This window comes from Anopheles aquasalis, chromosome 3 (genome assembly GCF_943734665.1).
Source record: "Anopheles aquasalis chromosome 3, idAnoAquaMG_Q_19, whole genome shotgun sequence".
Taxonomy (NCBI): Eukaryota; Metazoa; Arthropoda; class Insecta; order Diptera; family Culicidae; genus Anopheles; species Anopheles aquasalis.
The window spans coordinates 11275574-11298504 of NC_064878.1; the positions used below are offsets into that span (position 1 = coordinate 11275574).

The window sequence follows — 22931 nt, forward strand, 5'->3', positions numbered from 1 at the left end:
GGGCGCGCCCCCCCATCAAGATGATTGAACTGACCGCAAGACCGAAGGTCTCCTTGGGCGTCTCCGAATTATGCCAAACCATCGAGTCCAGAACACACAACGTCACAAGCTGGTGGCCAAACCATTTCGGTCCTATTTTGGTGGCAGGTCTTGTGAGAAATGGGATCAAGCCACTCCGTCGCAAGGACCGAGCCTTAGAACGGTGCTGTGGCCGGCCCCATTTTGTGCATCCGAAATGAAATTAGGTTGACCAATTCAGATCGCCCCCCCCCCCGGGAAACCAAGAAGAAGTGGTTAGAGTAGCACACACCTGGCACCTGTTCTTGGAAGCAATTGCGCGTGCTTGAAACATGCCGTGGCCACAACAAACGGGGCGGACCATCATCGGTGGACCATGAATCTCACTCTCTCTCTTTCCTTTCCCTGCAGCCACGTTGGAGCACGTTTCAGAGAAAGAATGCACCACGACGACCGGCTTGGATGGATGATGATGTCCGATGTGCACGTAGAATGTAATAAAACGGAGATAACGAGCGGCTGCCATGGAAGGCGCGACACTTGTTGGGCACTGTTTGCGAATGAGCGATGGTGACGACGCTTCGGTGGACGCTTCCATCCACCAGTTAGTTCCTCGATTGCATCGTGTGTGTATCGTGTGTGCTAGAATGATCGGTTCGGCGATGGCGATGGCGACACAATGGCTTCTTTACCGAGCGCAATCTAGCGCTGTAGTAGCTGTAATTATGTGTCACTTCCGGCGTCCCATCCGGTGCAGCGCAATCGTCGCAATCGACGGTGCCATCGCCTGGCAGAAGAGAAGCGTGGCGCCCAAGGCCATTCGTTGCCGCTTCGGTGCTGCTGCTGCTGCCGCTACAACAATGTTCTTGTCGAAGAGCTTAAAAGCAAAGGCTTGGATTCGCCCGTACCGCCGTCGCTATCGGTGGTGCTAGTGGTTACGCAAGCACTCGGGTGTAAAGAAATAAATTCTAGACCCCCCCCTTCCCCTTGGTGGAATGGACGACTGGAGCTTCCTGAGGTATCTCTCTTGCAAAGCGGACCTGGAGACGCCGCACGCCATGCTTATCGCTCGCTAGCGGTTTATGGCTTGGTTTTTTTTTTTGCTTTCTCAATTTGCTGGCAAGCTCGTCGCCCTGGCGGGGCCACGGCAGAACGAATGGTTGGTTCCGGAGTTGTTTGTAAACTTTGTTGTCGTTTGAAGCCGGCCTGCGGGGCATTCTTTCAGGCGGTCGTACCAGATTTATTGGATGGCCGGCTGGATGAGAAAGGTAATTATCAGTGACCGCCACGGCCGGCATAGGCTTAAAACGATGAGCCGCTTGCGACTTTACAAAAGTGTCCCCTTTAGCGCTGATTTCGCGACCATCAAGCTCCACCCCGGGATGACGTAAGACTGAATGGGGCGCTTGGATGGCTCTGGATTTGGCGGGATCCGGCATCTTGTGGTCCAAAAATTGGTTTTTAATTGATGTTCGCGATGTCGTTCCATTTGTGTTTGAAGGCCGCGTTCTGCGTCGCTAACCCCCGTTGCCTTCTGCCACCTCCTGTTGGTGACCGACTCGAGAGGAGAGGCCTCGTTTGCTTCTCGGAATCTGTCACAGCGCCTAGGGGACTAGGGCGGAATGATTTATGCGGAATCGTCTGGTCTAATTGTCGGCGCTCTTTCGCTCATTGGCCACCCCGAGAGAAAGAGAGGGGTGCGGCAAGATTGTAATTTATGTGATCGTTTACGGATAAGCAAATGCGCCCCGCCCCTACCGGTCAAAAAATGGCAATGCCGCTCATCTTTCAGCCCCTCAATCACTCCTCCAGTTTCCATCTTTTCCCCATTTGTGTGTGGAATGGCGTCCGGCATCCGGTTCTGTGGGATTTTGCGAATCCGACCTCTCGAAGGTCCGAAAAAGGTCCTTCAAAAGGGCAAAATGAAAAGGGCTTGAGTGTGGGGTGTGGCGGCACCTTTTTTTTCGTGCTCACTCCGCTTTAGCTCAGCGTCCCTATTCTCCTCGTACCCTTGGGGAAAATACTTATGATGGCACGCCCCTTCGGTGGTACCTGGTGGCCATTACAAATGGATAGGAGAAAGGTACACTACATCACACATACAGACAGACCACCTACGGTCAATCGGTGTGCGATAATCGAAGGATTGCGGGCCACCTAATTATTAATGGCGGCAACTAACCGTTGCCGGGGTCACATTCTGTGATCGACACATTGTGCTTTGGCACCGTCACCTTCCTGGGCTGATGTGGGCAAAGGTCATCGCAAAAGGGCACCAATGCACGGTAACGTAATGATAGCACACTTTTATGGGTGTTTAGGCTATGCGTCGGAATTAATTCGTTTCTGTCACCTGCAAGAGGGAATTCGTAATTACGTTTACGCTAGGCTGCAATTTCTGGGAGCTGTTTTGTGGTTTCCTATTCAGCATTCCATGGCAACATATCACTCCATTTAGGTACCTGTTTTAGGCGCAGGATAATGGTGCTAGTTACTGTTGCAATGTCATTCTTTCTAGTTTTTTTGTGCTCCAGTCATGTGTATTATGCTTTCGAAGGCAAAGAAAATTGCCTCGCCTTTGACTTATGGTGGAAATCATCATGGAATAGAAAACTTTATCGCGCTTGTACACAAATTGCTTTATTTTCTTTAGCGGCCAACTTTCCTAAAGCTTATTAGAAAGCAGCGAAATGTGATTTAGTTTTGTTAAAGATCATCATTTCGACTTGGCGTTATTATGTGAACATGCTTTAGATGCATTGCACAAATGAATAACATGAAAGAAATAGGCAAACTCAGGAAAAAATGTGGAAAAATGTTTTCAAAAACGTTCCATAAATATGAAGTACTTTGAGGTATTTTATAAAACGATCTTGCATATGCTAGTCAAACAATTTTAAAATTTGCAAGACATCGCTACAAAGATAAAAGGCGCTGAGTATGATAATGTTTCACAAAAATATCAATCTGCAAGCTCTACTTCAATCAGAGTTGCGCGCGAAAATATGATTCCATTAGATCAAATACCTCTTTCGAAAGAAGGAAGAGCCCTGTGTCAGAAGTAAGAGTTATTCAGATCCAAAAAAGAAACAATTTATCCCTTGCTATCAATTGACTCCTTTATAGCTCGCGACAAGCGTGGTACCTAGCAAGGCCCTTCCCGGCCATTTTCACGACCAATAATCTATCAAAATGGATGAAAATTGAGAGCCACATCGCGACAACGGAGTGAAGACCAACAGGGAGGTACAAGGCCGTTAACGGCACCATCTACCACCTTGAGCACAAGGCGTAAGGCGTTGTGGGGGAGTTAATTTGCCGCACTTTATGCCAACAACCTCCCCGAGGGGAAGCAGTTTCTGCTTTTTCGTTTCGACTTTCCATGCCACTCACCTGGCCACCCCAGTAATCGTGTGGCCCGGGTGTCAACACGGTGGGCCCCATAAAATGAAGCCCCTTTGCGTGTCCAATAGCGGTGGGGGCCTATAGCGAGGGCGTACGATATGAATCCCAGACCCGAAAGGCTCACGACGTTCCCCGAGTTTGGTGTTCGAAATTGATGAATGTGAACGAACTTTCTTTCCTCTTGGTGGTTGATCTTGCCGTGGCCGCCAGCTCGTGTCAAACACCAGCTTACGGATGCCGCATCCCGGTATTTTATTGTTTTCGTTCTATGCCACGCCGGTGCGTGCGACGTGTGCGTGCGTGGAGTTTTGCGTTTTACGATCGCGAAATCGTGCAGCCGAAACGGCCAAAGCCGAAAAGTGACAGATAACGGCAACCAGCCAGTTGGCAGGAAGGCATTGTTTTTTTTCTGTTCGCCAACCGCGCAGTCTCAACAACAAAGCACCATGAAATTGATTAAGTTGACGCATGGACATGAACATGGCGTTGGCAGGGGGATAGATGGGATGACGAGTGAAGGTGTTTTGCGAGCAGTGAACCGTTATCTACACCCCCAGCAGCAGCAGCAACAGCAGGTGCTGCTGGAGGGAAATCTAACCTATCGTTTATACAAATGTCACTGTTGCTGCCGCACAATGGATCATAAAAATGGAAAATAACTTGTGCATGAGTGCATGTCGCTGGTAGATAGCATGGCGAATGGGTTTCCCGATTCTAACCGATACATCAATCAACGAACATGAACACTACTCGTTGTATGTGGAGCCAGTGCGAACATCAAGTGTTACAATGTGCTCTAATGTGCACTAAAGGCTTCCATTTCATTGAAACCACGGATAAATGTCAATCAAACTCCGGCTCAAACTCCTCATGATCCTAATCCAAATCATCACCAAACGATAATTAACGAACACAGTGAACCGTGAGTGGTAAGTGAATTCCAAACCGGGTATTTCAATTCAAAATTCGAACATGTCAATCAGAAACACCATCTACTCATGCCGAACGGGGGCGCGTCTTGCTGAACTCGAATGTATCCATCGCGCTAACCCCGTAGGCGTATGATTTATGTACCGGGGCGAGGTCTAAATGATTGATAAATGACGGGAGCCAAGGGGGGGGGGGATGCTGTTGGGTTTGTTTGTCGTGGCGAGATTGGGGCCTGTCCACGAGATATTTTAATTAACGCGCCAGCGAATGGGTAGTCAACATGTGTTTATTACTTCGCCACCATTTTGACACGCACCACTCGTACGGCGGACGTGGCGTGCGTTTCGCTTTTTTGAAAATGTCAAACGGATGGATTAGTTACAGCGTGCGTTTCATTATTAAAATCATTAAAACGGTTGATCGTGTTTCGTGCAATGCTTGCATTGTGTTCGATTTGCAATGGTTTCAATTAGTTAGTCCCGCGAAATAGTGACGACACTTTCCACGAATACCATGCAATTCCGTGAGCAAAGCCTTATTATGCGCCACCAAGTGCCAGCCACACAAACTGGACACCACCACTCCCGGTAGAGCAATTCATGCACGGTTTAATGTGCCTCAGGGGACAAGTTGGGTTTTAGACGGGGCGTGATTTGCGTTCACCTGGCACCACAAACGGTCCTCTACGGTGCTCGTTCGTTGTGGAGTAACTTCTGAAAACATAATGTTGTTGCTGCATCGTCAATGCTAGTTGTTGCAGCTGGTCTACATGCCATGCTCCTTGGTCGCTCCACATGGGCATGGTGTCACTGTGGCGCACCAGAAGGCGCTGGCACTAATACTCCTGACCAAGCCTCACCGGCGCACGGGTGCTTTTGTCAGCTCGTGAATATTGTACGGCACCATTAAAAGCGTGCCATCAACAGAGTCTGTAGCGAGGCCATATTCGCGACCGAGATTGGTGGGGTTTGCAGTCCGGAGAGCCACGAATGTCTCGTTACACCGCACCAATGTTGTCAATGTTGCAGGATAGCCAGGATTTTTGCCCAGCAACGGATCTCGCACAAAACTCGTTGCTGGTGGTTCGTTGCGGAGACGAATATTGAAATTGCTGCCACGCTGTGTGGCGCCCTTGGTTAGGGAGTGCACAATTTTGATGAATTTTCATTTTCTGCGATTTACCTGCGTTTGCTGCGACGCAATATGGAGAAGGATATTGCGTTTCGCGAGAATTCCGTTACTGAATTTGGGGCCAAGTATCGCAATATAAGGGCTGCTGTGACACTGTGTAGCGGGGAATGCCGTTCCCTGGGCGATCTTTCGGTGTAACATGCACCGTTTTGTGGCATAAATAATCGAGAAAAATGCTCTACCTTCTCATTTCTAGCTGAGGAAAATGTAAACATTCAAGATTTATGAACACTTGCGTGGAACTTGTTACTACAAAGCATTCGAAGAACCGTTCGTATTGGTATTTGCTTCCCCATCCCCCTTCTTGCAAACCCAGCCAACCCAAGGCAAAACCATAACTCATAAGCAGCATCGCCTTCTGTCTCGTAACTGCCGGCACCATTAGTGGCTTACAATTTACCGCGCCACTAACAATCGGGGAAAATAAATAGAAAACACGACATCGATCGCACGCTCGTCCGCTTTCTCTTTCTCTCTGTCTCTCCATCATAATCTCAATTATCTCGCGTTCGTGCTCTCGGCTCGTGCCACTGTCAACGCGCTTGGAGGACACTTTTTCAATGCCAGCCCCGTGCACGAGTCCAGCGGCGGTGGCGTTGGTGGTGGTCGTGGCCGCGTGAAAAATCCGATCGAGCGACGGAGATAAATCACCACGCTTACGCCACCAGCGAACTGGACCTGAAGGAAGGTGCAGCGGCCACTGTGGTGCGGTGAGCATCGCTTGTTACCTGTCAGCGGCCAAGAAATGAGATCGCGTCCCCGTGCCGTTCCTGTGCCATAGGAAACCATTCTCTATCGTGGTGGTTGGAGGGTAAGGACGAGTTTCATGCTACAAGTGTGACACGGTCGTGGTGCTAAGGCATGTATTCTGGTTGGTGATGACGCGTTATTTATGTCACACTGGCACCGAACAGCAGCACAGCGAGCGACCGACTCGTTTGACGGTGGATGGTGGTCTCCGTCTTGGTTTTAGGTGCAAGTGTCGCTTTGTTCAATAGGATTAGGGGAGAAGAGCAAACATACAACTGAATTGTGCTCTCTCTTTCTGGCGATTGATCAACAATTTAGTTGGAAAAACTTATCCATTTTAGATCGTGAAATATGATTTCTGACAAAGTGCATTATACTTCACTAAACGCAGCATCATTACAGCCGAACGATGAGCATTTTTTTAAATTAGAATAATCCCTCGAAACTCATAATGATTCACAATGCTACGTAATTTAAAAAAACTGGCATTGATTGATTATAAAATTGTTGATTATTTTAAACGTAAAAAGACATAATTTGTTGGGCATAAAGTTGGCATTGATTTTGTTGAGGAAAGCGAAATTCCACAGACCCATCAAGTACAGAAGGAAGCGAATGACGCTCGTTCAAAGATAATATAATATTGTTAAACGTGAACGTGTATTGATAAAGTGTCTCTGTGCGATTCAGAGCGAACAGAGCAACCGCAAGTGGTTAAGGATCTAAGGATTCCTGATGCAGCGACTCCCGGAGCACCTTCTCTTAACCGAGCACCATGGTTGGTTAGGATGATGCTGCCATGCGGTGTTATCGGTGTCCATCTGCAGCCAACAACTCCTACCGACAGCGTCGACCATCGATTGGGATTATTAATTGAGACTTGCAGCCCACCGAGCCGTGCAGCAATCGCTAAATCAACTGTCAGCGGCATTGTTCACTGGTCGGCTGGGCCAACTGGCTGGTGCCGCATCACCGCATCGCATCCCGGCGGCTCACGGTGACACTCTTCCACCACACAGCCAACATTTGCCGTTCCTTTACGCCAATTCCTTGCTCCTGCCACACCGTTTGCTGGCTGGCTGCCGGTGCGATGATAGCGGCAAAAATCAATTACAATTTCGCGCGCACGATTGGTGCTGGCTCCCTCCACCTCCCCCGCCGATTAGGTGGCATTAGAGAGATGGGTTGGCAATGCGGAGGCGAACGATGCTTATGCCATTATTGCTCATCGATCCTACGCACACCGAGCTCGGTCGCTCAATTCAATCGAGCTCGAGTTTGATTGATCCCGGATCATTCCCCTTGATGTGCATAATCATAATTCGACGAACGGAGGCGAATGTGGGTGGCGCGTTACGAGAGCACCGGGGACTTTGAAGCCGCATTTGCTTCGTTAGGTCACGGCTCAAAAGCATCAAAAAATGAAATTTAAATTGTATTACAGTGAGAGAAAGAGGAAGAGCAGTTAGCACAAGAATACTTTTCTCAGAATCGGATAAATGAAGCGCATGATGGCGCTTACGAAACTGTTGGTGAAATACTGGGAACGAAACCGCTTCATATGCTTTATGCTGCTCTCGGAGAAAACGCTGCCACCCACCTGGCCCAGAAATTTGTGCCGAGCACCCACTCGTTCCCAGGGACTAGATGAAACATATCCTTCAGAGCAACTGCTGCATCCTACGCACCGTTGAGCAACTGCCAAAGACAGACGTCAATCGAACTCTGCCGATTACATGGTTTGTGGTTTGGATTCGTCGAACCGTAGCCCAGTATTAGCTTTGTCTATCAGCGGTTTTCATAGAAAAAAGCCTTTTTTTTTTTGTTTTCAAAATATGCATCCACCTCGAACGGATCTGGTTTGTGATGAACTTTGATCTTTGTCAATCGCGATGTCTGTCGCGTTGCAGTCGTGTCCCTATTGATGCACGTGTTCGTGCTCGAGTGCGAAATATAAATAATTTACGTCAAACCGTGGTGATACCGTGGCACTCGAAAGGGATGCCACTGCGACGCATGCTGACGTGAGGGTGCGTCTCTTTTCACGCACTGTTACGCTCGGTGGCAGAATTGAATGTATTGTGCACTCGAATCGGATCCCCCCCCCCCCCCCCCCCGCCAGTGGAGTGCCGTTGGCAGTTGGCTTATGATTAATCTAGATCAGGCCCGTGTCATCCTGCTGCGTAAGTCCGAAAGCTTCCCGCTGCGGTGGTGCAAACCTTTGCCCACCCACGGTGCCGTGCAGCTGTCATACACGGATTGCTCATGATGCTGGTGCTGCTGTTGCTGCTGCTGCTGCTGCTGCTGCTGTTGACATCAAAAGAATACCATCGTCAGCATGTTGACGTCAAGCAGAGCAGGTCCGTCCGGGTTGCAGTGCACTGTCACTGTGGACAAAAACACGCATCAACGGGATGGTAAGGCTGGAGGAAACTGCACTGCAAGGGGATGGGCACCATGATGATGATGATGATGATGATGATGATGTGACCCTTTTCACAGGGCATCAGCCTTGTTGCTGTGTTTTTAGTTTTGAGCGGGAGAAGCCTGATGGCACTTACTTTGGTGGCTTTATGCTGCATAATGAAATTTCGTGCAGCCCCATTTGCGCTGCACCGTAGTTGCACCGTCTCCTGGCGCGTATGGGCAGAGATTGTTTATTAAATTATGATGATGCCGTATCGTCACGTTCCAGGTGTGGTGCGAATAATTTATGCGTCGGAATTTTTTTTTTTTTTTTTTGTAAAAGCAATGCGCCGCGGTACTTGCGTCGTATCTTCCGGGTTGCAGCTACCAGCTACCAGCGTGTAATGGAATGTCTTTCTGTTTACGGTATAATGCTGCTAAAGAGAATGGTTGCATAAAATTGCTGTTACACAAGTGCGTAAATGCAATGCTATCTCCAAAAAGGATGCACATCGTTCTTCGTTTGCACCATTGTCACCGAAAAAATTGGATCAAAATGATTTATTTAGTTGAAATAATTCTCCAAAAACTTACTTTCGCTTATCTAATCTCGCCATTCCCCCGAAACCATCTGGAACGGATTTGTGCCACTATCAGGGCCAGGGTTTGCCTGGACCAATTTTCTGCTGCGGTGCTGGAATTAATAATTACTTCCGCGCTAGCGAAGAGGATGCACTACCGTAGCTCGCTAACGCTATAAATCCCGGCCCTACCCGCCGGCACCATTAATCATTGATCATCCAGTGAGCCGAAAGTGAGCCTCGCAGGCAATGCATTTAAAACCGTATCCTTCGCCTTTTTCATGTTGCAAACACTCATCCGACCGCCCACCCGTCTGCCCGCCGAACGTGTGTGCGAGTGTGTTGGTAGAAGCATGTTTGAAAAGCTAGATGCATGTGGCAGATCCGTAGATCGTTCCATTTTCAATGTCGAATTTCTTTTTCGCCGAACGAAACGTCGGACTAGAGCTTAGAGGAATAGAATTCGAGCCAGTGTATGTGTGCTGAGGAGATTAAATGGAACCAAAGCGCTAATTTAGACAAATTAGTGAGTTTTTTTTTAATTTTATTTTTTGGTTCGAAGAATCCACAAAAATCTACCGCACCGTGTGAAAGGAGCCCCAGAAATAGTTACCCTGTGCTAATACATTTTAATTGCCAGCGCTACTAGGAATGAAAATGCGGGGAAAACATTTAACAAAAATTCTTCCGAGAAGTGTGCGATTCAATCAACTGTAGTGCATCCCTTCGTCGAAGGATGAAGTGTGGTTGTTCGTAGACTTTTCTGCCCCTCATTAAACTACCTACCTGTTTTGTGATGTATGTATGTATTGTATGAGCAGAAGTGTAGTTCTTCGTCCAAAAGTGAAAGTAAGTTGCGTTGAAAAGCTTTTAGCAAATTGGAGTAGCGCTAGATGCTCGCTAAACTTTTCCCAATCAACGCACCCCATCCACAGGACACACTTATGCTAAAGAGACGCAACTACTGTACAGACTACAACTACCACATGTATCTCATTTAATCTAAAACAGCAACACACTTCACCACGGAATCGATGCTCTCTGGCGTATCGATCGAGTGTATGCACTTGGCACCCCTAAAAGACGGAAGCAATACTTGTGCGTGTTCATGGTGGTTGCGCCCCAATCAGTCGATTGGAGCGATAGGCAAAAATGCAACCCAGCATCGTATCGTCATCTTTCGTCCTTTCGAAACGCTCCAATGAGATGTGATGGCCACTCTGCTGAGCAGCATCTCATGCTTTGAGCAGTATAAACCACACATACACCAAGAGAACACCCGATGTCGTTCATAGAAATGGGGAAAATCAACATCAACCCCCCGGTACAGTACAGTGGGCGCAAGAATCTGGTGCCCACACAACGACCCCCAAAAATATCACCCACCTGGGGGATGGTAGATAAAACAAACATCAAACTATAATGGCTTCACCGTGTCTCTCCGACGGTGACTTCTACTGCTACTTGATGCTACTTTCGACCTCGACAGCATCCATTTCCACTTGGCATCGTTTCTGATTTGCCGTGTAGCCTTGCCAGCCAGGCTGGCAGACAGCCTTTGCACTGGCTACAAAACCATGAACTGTAGTGAGCTAAAATGCTAAAATGGCTGCCTATACCATCGCACAACATGTACCGGTTGAGCTGTGCGGGCTCAGGACTAGGCTGGGCTGAGTAAATTCATGTTACGAGCAAACTTTATCCTTTCCCTCCTTTTTCGATACGGTACGAACGTGGCACTGTGCTGCGTCCTGTGGAGGCGGCGTCTAAAAACAATGCTTGCGAGAAAAATAAAATTTCGGGGACCGAGCCGGAGTGCGCGTTACTTCAAACACACCGGGAACAACATCAACGGAGTTGGATTACCGTTTTCCGTTTCGCGGTAGGACGGAAGTGCGATAAATTCCGCCAGGGGTTCGCCCAAAGGAGAGCGGACTGTGAGTGATCAAAGGCAAGCGAGCGACCGAGCGACCTGACGTCCTTCCGGTGAAAATGTCTGTTCGTCTGTTGTTGTAACGTTCATTTCCGTAAACAGAGCGAACCGGCACGTCGTCGGAACCATTTTCTCTAAAAGCACACGCTGGGGTTGCCACATTTTTGACACCTGTAGCAACCATCTCTGTGTCTGTGTGATGGAAGTGCAAGCATTAGACATTTTTCGGGACGGAACTCGCTGCTGCTTCAGTTTTCTATTTCCGGGAAATGGTCCGGGACGGTTGTATGTTGGAAGGATTGTGGTATGTATCGCGTGAGGTACAAGAGCTGTGTTTACGACAGCCGTGGCTTGCTCCTTTCATGTACAGAAAGGGGAAAAGCAAAAGTTGTCGTAAACACACTTTCAACTCGCTTCTGATGTGCTGTACAGAGGTAACTTCCGGCGTCGGATTGCCGTCCCCAGTTCCCGTTCCCGTTCCTGCCCGGGAACGGAGCGGATATCTAATCCCAGTTTAATTAAAAACAAAATGTTCTCTCCACACGATCCAGAGCTTCCGGATGGTTTTAGGACCGCGCTTCGTTCCGCATATCCTAACGATTGCAGGATGTGGAAAATTCGCTTTTCACGGATGCTTTCAGTGGGGCAGTTTGAGTGGAGGGCGTGAATCTTGTGGTTTCCGCCGATGATGCGGCACAAAAACTTGGGGGGGGCGAGCTAGGGAGCATTGCTTGCGGTCGTCGTTGCCATTAACCGTGCGGGAATGCAGAAATATAAGAGAAAAGACGTTGTATTCCGTCTTATTTTCGTATGTTTTATTTCGTGGTCATTTTATCAAACCAAGTAAATCGTTAAATTTTGCGGAAAGGACACCAAGCCTTTCTGATGCTAGGTGTTCCCACAGATCGCAATTGGAATAGATGAGCACATTGCAATCGGGAGTCGAATGTCTGCCTCGCTTTACAACTCACGCAGTGAATACACATCAGCTTATCGGTGGCACCGAACTCACACACCTCATCCTTATCAGTGATCCGTTACTGTGGCCTCTAAGCTCGACACGGCACCAACCATCAGCACACATAAAAGTGGAAACTTTTTGTACCCCGAGCAAAAAAAAAAGCGAGTGAGATTATACTTCCAGCCGGAAAATTAATCTTTTGTTCTGGACCGCTTTCCAAAATCCTGCCACTCCTAAGCCAAAAGATCCATGACATGGCGTTGGCGATGATGGCGGCCACGGTCGAAACTCTCTCCTGGGACGGGAAGCAGAAGAGACGAGAAGAGTGAGACTGAGAAGAGTTTCATTTTCATGGTTTTCCCCCGAACTCTGATGGTGCTACAAAAAGTTCACCCAAGCTGCGGGGCTATCTAGCGTAACTGGGGAACGTGGGGGGAACACCGATGTCGAAATGCGGGCAATGGCGTATCCTGATGGCGGCTGATGGGCATATGATGATAATGTAGGGAATGAAAGTGAACCATTTCGTGTCAGCTATCAGACACTTTTCTCTATCATTCTCTGTCTCTCTCTCTCTCTCTCTCTCTCTCTCTCTCTCTCTCTCTCTCTCTCTCTCTCTCTCGCTTTACATGTTGAGCAACATCCAGAAAGCCCGTTGTGGTGGATAAAATCAGTAACGGTACTGACGTCAGTGTGTTAGGAGAAATGGGTTCAAACAGGTAGAACAATAATAATGTAACTTACATTTTGAGGTTGTTGTTGGAAAATATGTGATTGACCGCTGGATCAAATTAGTTTTTAGGGTATTTGGAATCGGTGCGACCTTAGGAATATGGAATAGTCTTCCCTATTTATTGCTCCTAAGGACATTTTTTAAAACAATTGAATGCAACGCGAATGTTATGGAAGCATCAAACAGTAACCATCGTACTTGTTCGACCATCTGCCTAACATCGACATAATTACACAGCTTCCCAGAACTGGTGCTTCCCGATTTACTGAGCGCTGTGATCGACTACCGTTCCCGGGATAACGGATTAACGACCTGGTGAGGCCAGCGACTCCGGATTCTACGAATGGTTATGCAAAAATGGATCCATGTCTAGGACATCAATACACGTCGCACTATCGCACCACACAACAGGGGACGCTGCTTGTAATAAATTTTGCCGTCACTAACTCCCCTTCCCATCCGAGTTGCTCGTAAGAGAACTCAAGAGCATTAGTTACCCGTGGCGAATGAGTGTCTACGTGTACGCCAAAAGACAAATGAAGGTTCGCTTGGACGAGGTGTCGATGAATACGGGGGAAGCTCCGAGAATTAATCATGGCTTTACAGGCGCACCTGAATAGCTTATCTTTCGCTCGGCAAAGCACGCTCCACTATGTTTTACCGGCCGTTTGAGTAATGTGCGGTGTGTAGCTTGTTCAACTAATTCGGGCTCAAACCCTAGAAAGGTCTAGATAATTTTTCAACGAATGCAACCTACAGCAACTCCGTCCTTCTTTGTGGTAAAATGTGTCCGTAACGTACCGCCTTTCACGGCAAACTAGTAACGGGAAACATGTTAGCTCGTCAAGAACTTTTCTCTTTTGAATTTCTATTATCTACTCGGACCGCGTACCGGCAAGCATCCCGAGCGCTTTCTATTACTTTCCTTTCACATCACATCTTTATATCTCGCTTCCGTTTCACTGGCAGGCAAGCAAGCAAGCCGCTGGATAAACAGTGGCGCTCCAAATCGCTTTCAAAGGCAATCTCCATCTCGAGCGCAACGCTAAAACGTGGCGGACGTGGAGAACTCAAATCGCGAAACGCGAAACTTGTTTGCGGGGTCAGTGGAACGGGGCAGGATAACTTTTGCGCGCCCTTGCCTTAGAGTTCCTTCCGTGGAGAGGGCTTCGGAATGGTGAACTCACGCCCTGCTACCGTTTCCTTCCGGCATTCGAGGCCCTTTAGCAAATGCAGTTCATGGCCAACGCACAGGTTCCTCAGGGGGAAGCTCGGCGAAGAGCAATGTTTACTCGTTTCTACGCCGCTCGAGTTCGAACAATGTGTACTGAGAAGAAAAGGGAGGGGTGGGGGCGGGAAAAACTTCCTTTGCCCTCGCGACCTTCCACTCGGTTCAGCTTCCGCAGAGAAGGTGCTGCAATGCGCTGGAAGTTTAAATATTTCAAGTAAAACAGTTCCTCACAATGGCCTCTACTACGCTACGTACCTGCTGTTGCCTGTGCCTGACAGTGAATGTTTCCTGGTAAGCAAGCAGCTTAAAGTGGCCACTCAACCGAACGTCCAGTGCGAGCTCGCACTGTTCTCGCGCATAAAAACAGAGCGAACGTTTCCATGATGATGAGTACAGCGAGAGGTACCTCTCAGCGATTTGCCGGGGCTAAATCTTTTACATTTTTTCGCGAAACCTACTATGGCACTCCACAGGACGACCAGTGGTTTGTTGGAAAAAGTGTTCCTGCTCCTGCTCACTTCCACTTTCACTGCCCGGCACCGTGTCTCGAGAGAGCGGTTCTGAAGCGATGTGAAGAAGTAATAACGTAAGCGGAGATGGCCACGGAAAATTTCTTCACGGTCCAACGTTGGTTGTGAGCGACTGGCTGGCGCTAAGCATCCTTATACCGGCCGCGTCTCAAGTACCATCCAGGATGTACTTAGTATAATACCTGCCCTTCGGAAGCATAACAAGCAACCGAGGTTGCCGAGGAATGGAATCTCGCGAATGATTATTCGACTTCTGGGCACTTCTGGGGCCTTCCGGATCTTGAATTATGATCCAACAATATGGCTACGCATGCCGTTTTCGCAGTGTCTTTCGTCTTTCGGACGTCTTGAAGTGCAGATTTTTGGAACATTCCAGGGAGAGCGCTGTAAAAGAAACAATAAAAGAAGCATAAGCAGTAGCTTTGGGTTTAGCTTGATCGAATAAACTCTCCTCAATTTTGGCAATTCATATGCCAAGTGTGGTGCTTGTAGTCAATGCGCTGGCGTTGTTCTAATACACTCGTCCAATGATGAAATTTCCGTTTAACATCTTTTCTCCTTTTGGGGAACATTAGAAACTTCGGCCGCATTTCCATTGTTTTCTCGCAATACATTCAAACAGCTCACAAAACATGTAACTCAATGTGCTTTTCTTTCATCTGCCCAATTCCAGAAACGCTTGAGCAGTGCGCCGGTGCTCCCTCCAAACTAACCGGATACGGATATGGCTCATCGAAGGAAAAACGTTGGCTATCGCTAGGACCGGTTGCTGCTAAGCGAAACCATCCGCTTCCCGGCAGTTCATTTGACTTGTCTGAAGAACTATTTTCGGAAAATTTGTACAAAAAAAGTAACGGAAAACCGGGTAGCAGCATCAGTCCACGGCGGTGCCGTCGAAGTGCTGAGCGATTCGCGGAGCGGAAATGGTGGAATCGGGCACCATTAGCCGGACGAGCCCGGGTGCGGCCTCGATCGTCGCTACCGCCGGTGTCCGGAGTGGCATCCTGGAGACGAGGGTACGCGGTGCCTGGTACCGGGTCTCGGTTAGCCTAGAGACGGAGTACATCTCGGTCAGCCTCGATGAAGCCTGTGAACCGATCGATCACTCGACCACCCTCAACGGAACGCTCGGGTAAGTGCTCAGTTGTTGTACAAAATGTGAAACACACCAGCACATGAAACATCGAGGTAACAGATAAAATTAAGAATTCGAGGAATTAATTAACAAGTTGGTAGCAATGGAATCAACCAAGCAATTCCATTAGCTCCAATTTCTGACAACATGTTGGTAATCATTTCTGATAAAAAAATGTTAGCAACATCATCAATGCAACATTACAAGCTGCAAGTGCATCGTCGTATTGTAATGCATTAATAGCGTTCATTACTAGCTAACTAATTACTGGCTCGCAGAACTCGAGGAATTTTATTTATTTGCGGTATTTATAAAAGCATGTTAATTCATTTCAAAGTTTCATTCAAAGTAGATACAGAGTATTACACAACTTGGAAAATTCTGCTATTATACACATCGCGTTGCAAATGAACGATCCTCCAGCCGATAACACGCGCTGCTCTACTCGACAGTTGGCTGTCCTGCTGCGTTCGCGCGATTCCGTTCGTGGTTTTGATTGACCGATTGATATCAAATTTATTAATGTGCCCACAAACCACATTTCGTACCTTTTTTTGCTGCAAACCACCGGGACCACCGAGGCACCAAAACATCGATCGTATCCAAACCGATCCGATTCCAACAACAACAACAACAAAACCGTGCCACCGGGGTTCGGTATGAACGTAAAATTATGTTGACGTATGGTCAATTAAGTTTGATTACGCAGATAAAGGATGGGGGGGGGGGAGGAAACGGAATAAAAACCAGGGTTTGGCCGGGGCCTTTCGGTTTCGCTCAATGACGACACTCGTCGATGGTCAACGCACAAGGTGTCAGCTGGTGTGCAGGATGGCGGCCGGCACCGCTGGCGGGCTCATCAATTTTAAATATCATTTATGATTAAAATATGCAACTCGTTCAACCGTAACCGATGAGGTGGCAGGTTTTTTGTGTTTTTTTTATTTTTTTTTCTTTGTGTTTTTTTTTTTGTTTATTGTTCCAAACTCCAAACCCCATCAGGCATCTGTGCACCGCCATGACTCGTACTGAATTGCATTCATGCGGTATTCCGTCGCTTGGTGCGCATCCTGTCTGCGATGGCGATTTCATTAGTAATAACCGTGAATCAAATGAACCGAACGCCAGGATCGATGGATGGATGGATGGGTGGTAGCTTAACTTTTCGATCAATAATTATACCAATACGGAGCGTCAATATTGACTAGCAATAACGTTGGACATCCCGCTACACACCCGGCAAATCCACTTTCTGATCCAATCGAACTCTCTCTCTCTTTTAAGAACGAGTGCTACCCAATTGTTAGCTAGAGAACGACGCCACAAAACATTTGGGATGTATTTCGGGAAAGTTTTTATCTTTTTTATCGCAGAATCGATTTCGCTGGCACGATAAAAAAGGACTCCTCCTAGAATACACGCGGTGTTGCGATTCCGGGCACCGATTGATCCGAAGGTCTCGGCAATCTGCCGGAAATATGGCCAAAGTTTTAATTTGAATTCATCGACGGAGACGAGCGACATATCCATCCCTCCGTCCGTGGCCTGTCCGTGCTCTTTGATGTGCGTATGCTGCGAGACCGTGATCCGAATCCGTGATCGGAGAATGGTGAATGTTTGTAAAACAAATTCCCGGCCTCTATGCTAGGTCTGGTGAAGTACCTGACCCGGTTTGTTTTAGCAAAGTGCGTCAGCGGCAAAAAGCAGGATCCGATTTGTCTGGCGCAGCAGCAGCAGCAGCAGCAGGATGCTTACTTTTGGATCGAGGTACCGTGCCATGATGCCGGTGAACTGTCGCTGAACACCGTTTCAACCTGTCGAAATTTGTGGAATTGGATATCGTTCCGGGTTTCCTAAGGTATGCCGGGATCCCGGGAACCGGTAATCGGCACCACACCGCGCGTTCGATCACTCAACGCTCAAGCTCTCTTGTATCGACGCTTTATGGCGCCCGGTACGTGATGAGCAGCAAAAAGTGGATCGATAGCACCGATGTACGACCTTTCTTCGGGCCCTTGGCGTTGATGGTCAACGCAGCAGGATAGCTCCCGGAAACCGTTAGTTTGGTTTAATTAATCCTTCATCCGGCGACCGGCAGAGAATGTTATTTTTTGGACGCCCCTCTAGCGTGAGCGAACCGAAGCGCGTGCTAAACGTAGCGCCACGGCCGGTGCGGTAAAGAAGTTTTCGATTTAGTTCCTCGTCCTTGTCCTCGTCATCATCATCATCAACAGCGATGTCGTCGTCCGCGGTTCGGCCTATCGGTATGATCCTGACGTGAGCTCTGGCCATACTCGTGTGGTGTGTTTTGATTTGGCAATCTGTGTGGCATTCGACCGGGACTAGGGCGTAGACCGTGGTCGACGTTCCCGCTGCGTGATACGATGCGATGCGTAATTGTTCGGTCTGCGATCGACGGGCAATTGTTCATTTTGATTACGTCGATTGTGGTCAGGTGCCGTACCATTTGTGGTGGTTTACCATGCTGAGACTTGTGTTCCCCAGTCTGGAAGAAGGATGCTTTGCTAACCGCTACTACCGAGTACCGGACCGGGGGCGAGTGTAGTAGGCGATGATACGCCCGAACGGTTTGTGGCCCAAAAAAGCAATTTCAAATGTTTCCTCGGACAGCGGACAAGCCACCCACTTCTCTGTTGGGGCTTGGGGAAGAGTTTAACAAGCTTTACCGCCCAACAACCGTTTCGATGAACAGCAACTTCAAGTGTAGCGCACCGAAGCCAAAAGATTAAAGCTAATTTAATCGTTCTAGGTACCAGCGCATGTTCAAATGCACGTTTCTGTCCCAGTTTTGCATGATTTTAGTAGAGCTGCGAAAGGCGAAAGTGGAAACAATGAACAACTGGCCACAACTTTCCCGTGAATGGACCTAATAAACCAAATCGGTCGGCTAGCGGTTCAGATACCCGCATACCATTTCGTATCCATCCATTGCTGGCTAACCTAGACCAGTGTGGTCAACCGCGGAGTTTTTTTTTATCCCTTTTCAAGACTGGCTCTTTGGTGCACTTGAACCAAACGCGTGCACGCCATTGCGCCACGCCATCTTGTATTATATCCATTTGCTAGCTCCAGCTTTCTCCTTCTTTCGTCGTCGCTAAAATAAGGATTAACTTTTCATTTCCTTTCGAACGACCACAACCATCGATGGCCGCACTCTTTTCCCTCCGTTCGCCCTTCGTGGCCGCTTTTCCTGCCACGTTTCATAATCTCATGAAGCCGACCGCGTACCATTCGTCCAAGGATGGCGTCCGTAAAACTGGGTCAGGATTGTTACGGTGCAAAAAGAATGAAAAAGAAGAAGAAAAAAACTTCCTGGTGGATTGGTAATTGAAACTAATGGCCAATAAAATGTGTGAAAGTCGTTCGAAAATTCTGCGTTAAATTTATTACCACAAAACGGACGGACGAGAGGAACGCGTCACACATAAGACGGTGGACCTTTTCGGGGTGGGGGGGTCGATTTATGTTGAATTTAAATCCATCCACCGGGTTATACCGGGTGCGGCCTGGTGGTGAAAGGTTAATTAAATCAATTTTATGAAGGTATTTAAAAAAGTTTCCTTAAAATAATAAGGATAGAAATGGGTTTTGTGGCACACTTTGTGGAGTTTTCTGTACTGCAGAACGGGACTAATATTAAACCAGGAGGGAATTGGTTATCGTTCCTTTCGATGCGTGATAATTTAATCAGATTGGAAGATATTAAAATAACGTTACACGTATTTCGTTTAGAGAGATTGAAAAGTTTTGTTATAAAAATTGAACTTGCACTAGCAACTACATAAAATTCAGGTTCATGTTCCTGAGATAGCTATCCATCAAGCTTTGGTACCAAAAAGACGCCTAAAGCTCCATCTTTACTGCACCATCTGTGTGCTGAGCGCACGATCTGTTCGAGGCTTTCCTAATTCAATTCAATAAACCGATGTTTCGGGAAACGCAGCCTCCAAGGCTGTCTCTCCAGCTTCATCTCGCCCTGGCGCTCTCATGAAGCTGCTCTTTCGTTCGTCGGCTTATTTACTTATAATCTCCACTGCCACTCTGCCGCTTAATCTCGTTTACGTCTTCGTCAGTCAGTCGCAGCGTGTGCACAGTGTGCTTCATAGCCCCATCATATCGCTCTTCAACGGCTCGCATCGTCTGCCAACAACAGCCTGAGACGCGCGACTGAAGATGGAGAACGAGAACGAATGCCGCCCAGCATACCGTCGTATCTTTAGCAAAGAAAAGTTCTCCATAATTACCCAACTGACCTCAACGGAACCTGAGTGGGAAGCGTAGCAACGTTGCCCACTGGTAGTCCAGAGCCAGACCGGACCGGACGACCTTGCGCCTTGTTTTTGTCTAGCTCGCACAAGATGCGCCCAAGTAAATGTGTCTTATGTCCGTATCCTTATCCTTATCTCACATTCCATCTCACACTACTGCGCCCCTTCTTCTTCCAACGTGTCCGAGGAGTGTGAGGAGTAGTCGAAGGTGTTATCTTGATGTAAGGATAGTCGGTGACTCCTGCCGAAGGTGGTGCTAATAACGCAGAGCACGCCTCTCTCTCTTTCTCTCTCTCGGCTGCCGAAACAACCAACACTCTAGTCACTAATTGAGCCATTGCTATCACGAGCTGGAACGAAAGCGGAGCGTGCAGCCCACCCCCGTCCTGCACTGCCGCTGCGAGAAGATTAATAAATAATTACCGTACACTAATCAATTTTCCACCACCCCGGGCAACACGCAGCTTTTGCGTTGGGGGAGGGGGAGGGGAGTATTAATTGAATCGAGCACGATCGGTTGGTGTGGAAAATGGAGCGAGTCGGTATCGAGGGAGAGAGCATCGGCATCGGACATCGGAACATAATTCCCATTTATTGGGTGCTGAGCCAAAAAACGCGATTCTCATTATTTCAAACCCTAGCCTAGCTAGTGGTGTGACTTATTCGTTTGTTGTTTCCTATTATTTTGGAATTCTTTGCTCGTTTCATTTTTGAATATTGAATCCCTGTCTGCTCTCTGGAGGCTCGCCTGTCAAGCTTGTATGTTGGAGTTGATTTAAAAACCAAAACAACAAAAAACTCCAGCTTCTGTTTCGGGCAGCTCTTCATTATGCACTGCACGTAGAACCTTCTGGAGCAAACAAAACGCTACGTAAAGCAATCAACGAGATCTCGGGCTTCGCTTAGAAGGCCACATCCGTTACATGGACGAGCCCCCGCCGGTGGTGATGAAGCCAGCCAACCAGCCTCAACTGCCAGTTGTTAATTGCTTCCGTTTGCAAAGCCACATCACCAAACCGCTACTACACTTTCCTGGCTATACCAGCAACCAGCCCTCAGGAAATGTACGATTGCCCACTGGGTTTCCGCTCCAAGCGGAGTACCTTCGTAGTTCGAATGGCCGTCGAAATGGTCGTTTTTCCTTCGAAAACGCTGGAACCGTGACGTGCTAGCAGCTGTTGTTTGTGTGTGTGGAATTTCGGAGCAACGCTGGACGATGGGCAAAGTTTGTCTTGTGGCATGTTCCTTTAGGGCAGAACGAGTGCGACCGGCCGCAAGGATCAACGGTTTAAGGAGCATCCGCTTGCCGAGTTGCGCCCAGCTTTCAGAGGCTTTATCTAAGCAATATTAACATTGCAGTTTAGATCATTTTTTACACAATTGATTGTAATAGTGTTGTATTCTAACTAACTGTCAAGCACAAAGCACACGAGCAGCCAGGCTTGTGTGTTAGTGTAATGATTAGAGTGAGAATGGACCGACTGGGAATGAGTTCATAAAGCGAAGGAACAATCGGGATTCCAGTTGTTCTAGTTACTTGTTGGCTTGCATAGAGTGTATCCACTGAAAGAGCATTGAAATGAACTATGAATGGCCACTAGTATGTGGCACTTTCCACAACATACACACATCCTCACCCTCCTGTAGTGCTAATGAACAGTCTATTTATTCTATTTTCTCTCTCTCTCTCTCTCTCTCGCTCCACTCTCTCTCCCTCACAGGAGCAACCACAGTGGCAACAATGGATCGAACAACTCGTCGCAACCGTCGTCAGCCGGTGCCTCCGGTCCCTCGATTCACTCGTCGGAAAATCTGAACGGTGCGACGACACCGGCTGGCAGTGGAACGGGGACCGGCAACGGGAGTAGCATCGGTCTGCAGAATGGTACCACGAGCACCACCACTAACAACGGCCCCACCACCGGCGGTACTGGTGGTGGTGGTGGTGCTGCTGCTGCAGGAACCCTTAATGGCGATAATTTCCTCAACAATAACAACAATGGCGGTGGTGGTGGCGCAAGCAACGGTTCGACCACTGGCACCGGCAGCACGAACGGCACCAATGGGAATCATGTCGGCGGTGGTGGTGGTGGTGGTGGTCTCGGGACGAACAACAACCACAACAGCAACAACAACAGCATCGACAACGGCATCGCCGAGATCTGCGACGTGCCGGACTCGGTGGCGAACCAGAAGCGACATGTGAGTAGAGAGCCAGAGGTGGTTGGCAGGGCGAGAAAGAAGGGCGTGTTCGTGTGGCATTCGATTGTGGGACGAGCGCATTTCGGGCAGAAGTTTATGTTGGGTCGGAATGCACCAACAACTAGCTCATAAATAGCATTACAAAACAGGTTTGCTCGAGCTCGCTCGAGCTGACCAACGCTGACCACTTGTTTCGGTTTCGTTGGATCGGGTTCGTGTTGCTCAGTTTTGGTTAATCTGCTTACTTGCTAGCTGCTTGATTGATAAGACCCTCAAGTCGACGCTTTTAAATGCTGGACATATTGGCAGAGGTGTTATCTGGTGCAATAAGGGGGATGTCGAACTGCAGGATTTGAAATGTACTTTTAACAAAGGATATGTAGCATATTTTATTCCAGGTTTTTTTTGGATTAAATTCGATATTTATAATCCTAATTTGTATTAATTTTATTCCGGATCCCTCGAATAAGCCTTTGAAATGGTGCTATTCACTGACTAGCAGGTGATTCAATAAGACTTTGGCCTGAAATATGAATGGCGATACAAATTTTTTATCCTTATGATTTTTCGATACTACCATCCTTCAAACAAATCTTGTAAAATTTTCAAGTCATTCTGTTTATAATTACCCAAGTT

The 22931-nt window shown here is 48.0% G+C and overlaps 1 protein-coding gene across 6 annotated transcripts in view; it reads left to right on the forward strand.

Moving 5' to 3' along the window:
* LOC126577998 (beta-1-syntrophin) overlaps positions 1 to 22931 on the forward strand; it is a 104632-nt gene that overhangs the window by 25902 nt on the left and 55799 nt on the right. For all 6 annotated transcript variants that reach the window (XR_007608370.1, XR_007608369.1, XR_007608372.1 and 3 more), the window contains exons 3-4: positions 15343 to 15801; positions 21815 to 22295. Coding sequence is in view for 1 of the 6 variants with exons in the window: in XM_050240143.1 (XP_050096100.1) it covers positions 15593 to 15801; positions 21815 to 22295 (690 nt within the window). In the remaining 5 variants the exon portion in view is untranslated. The remainder of the gene's footprint in view (positions 1 to 15342; positions 15802 to 21814; positions 22296 to 22931) is intronic.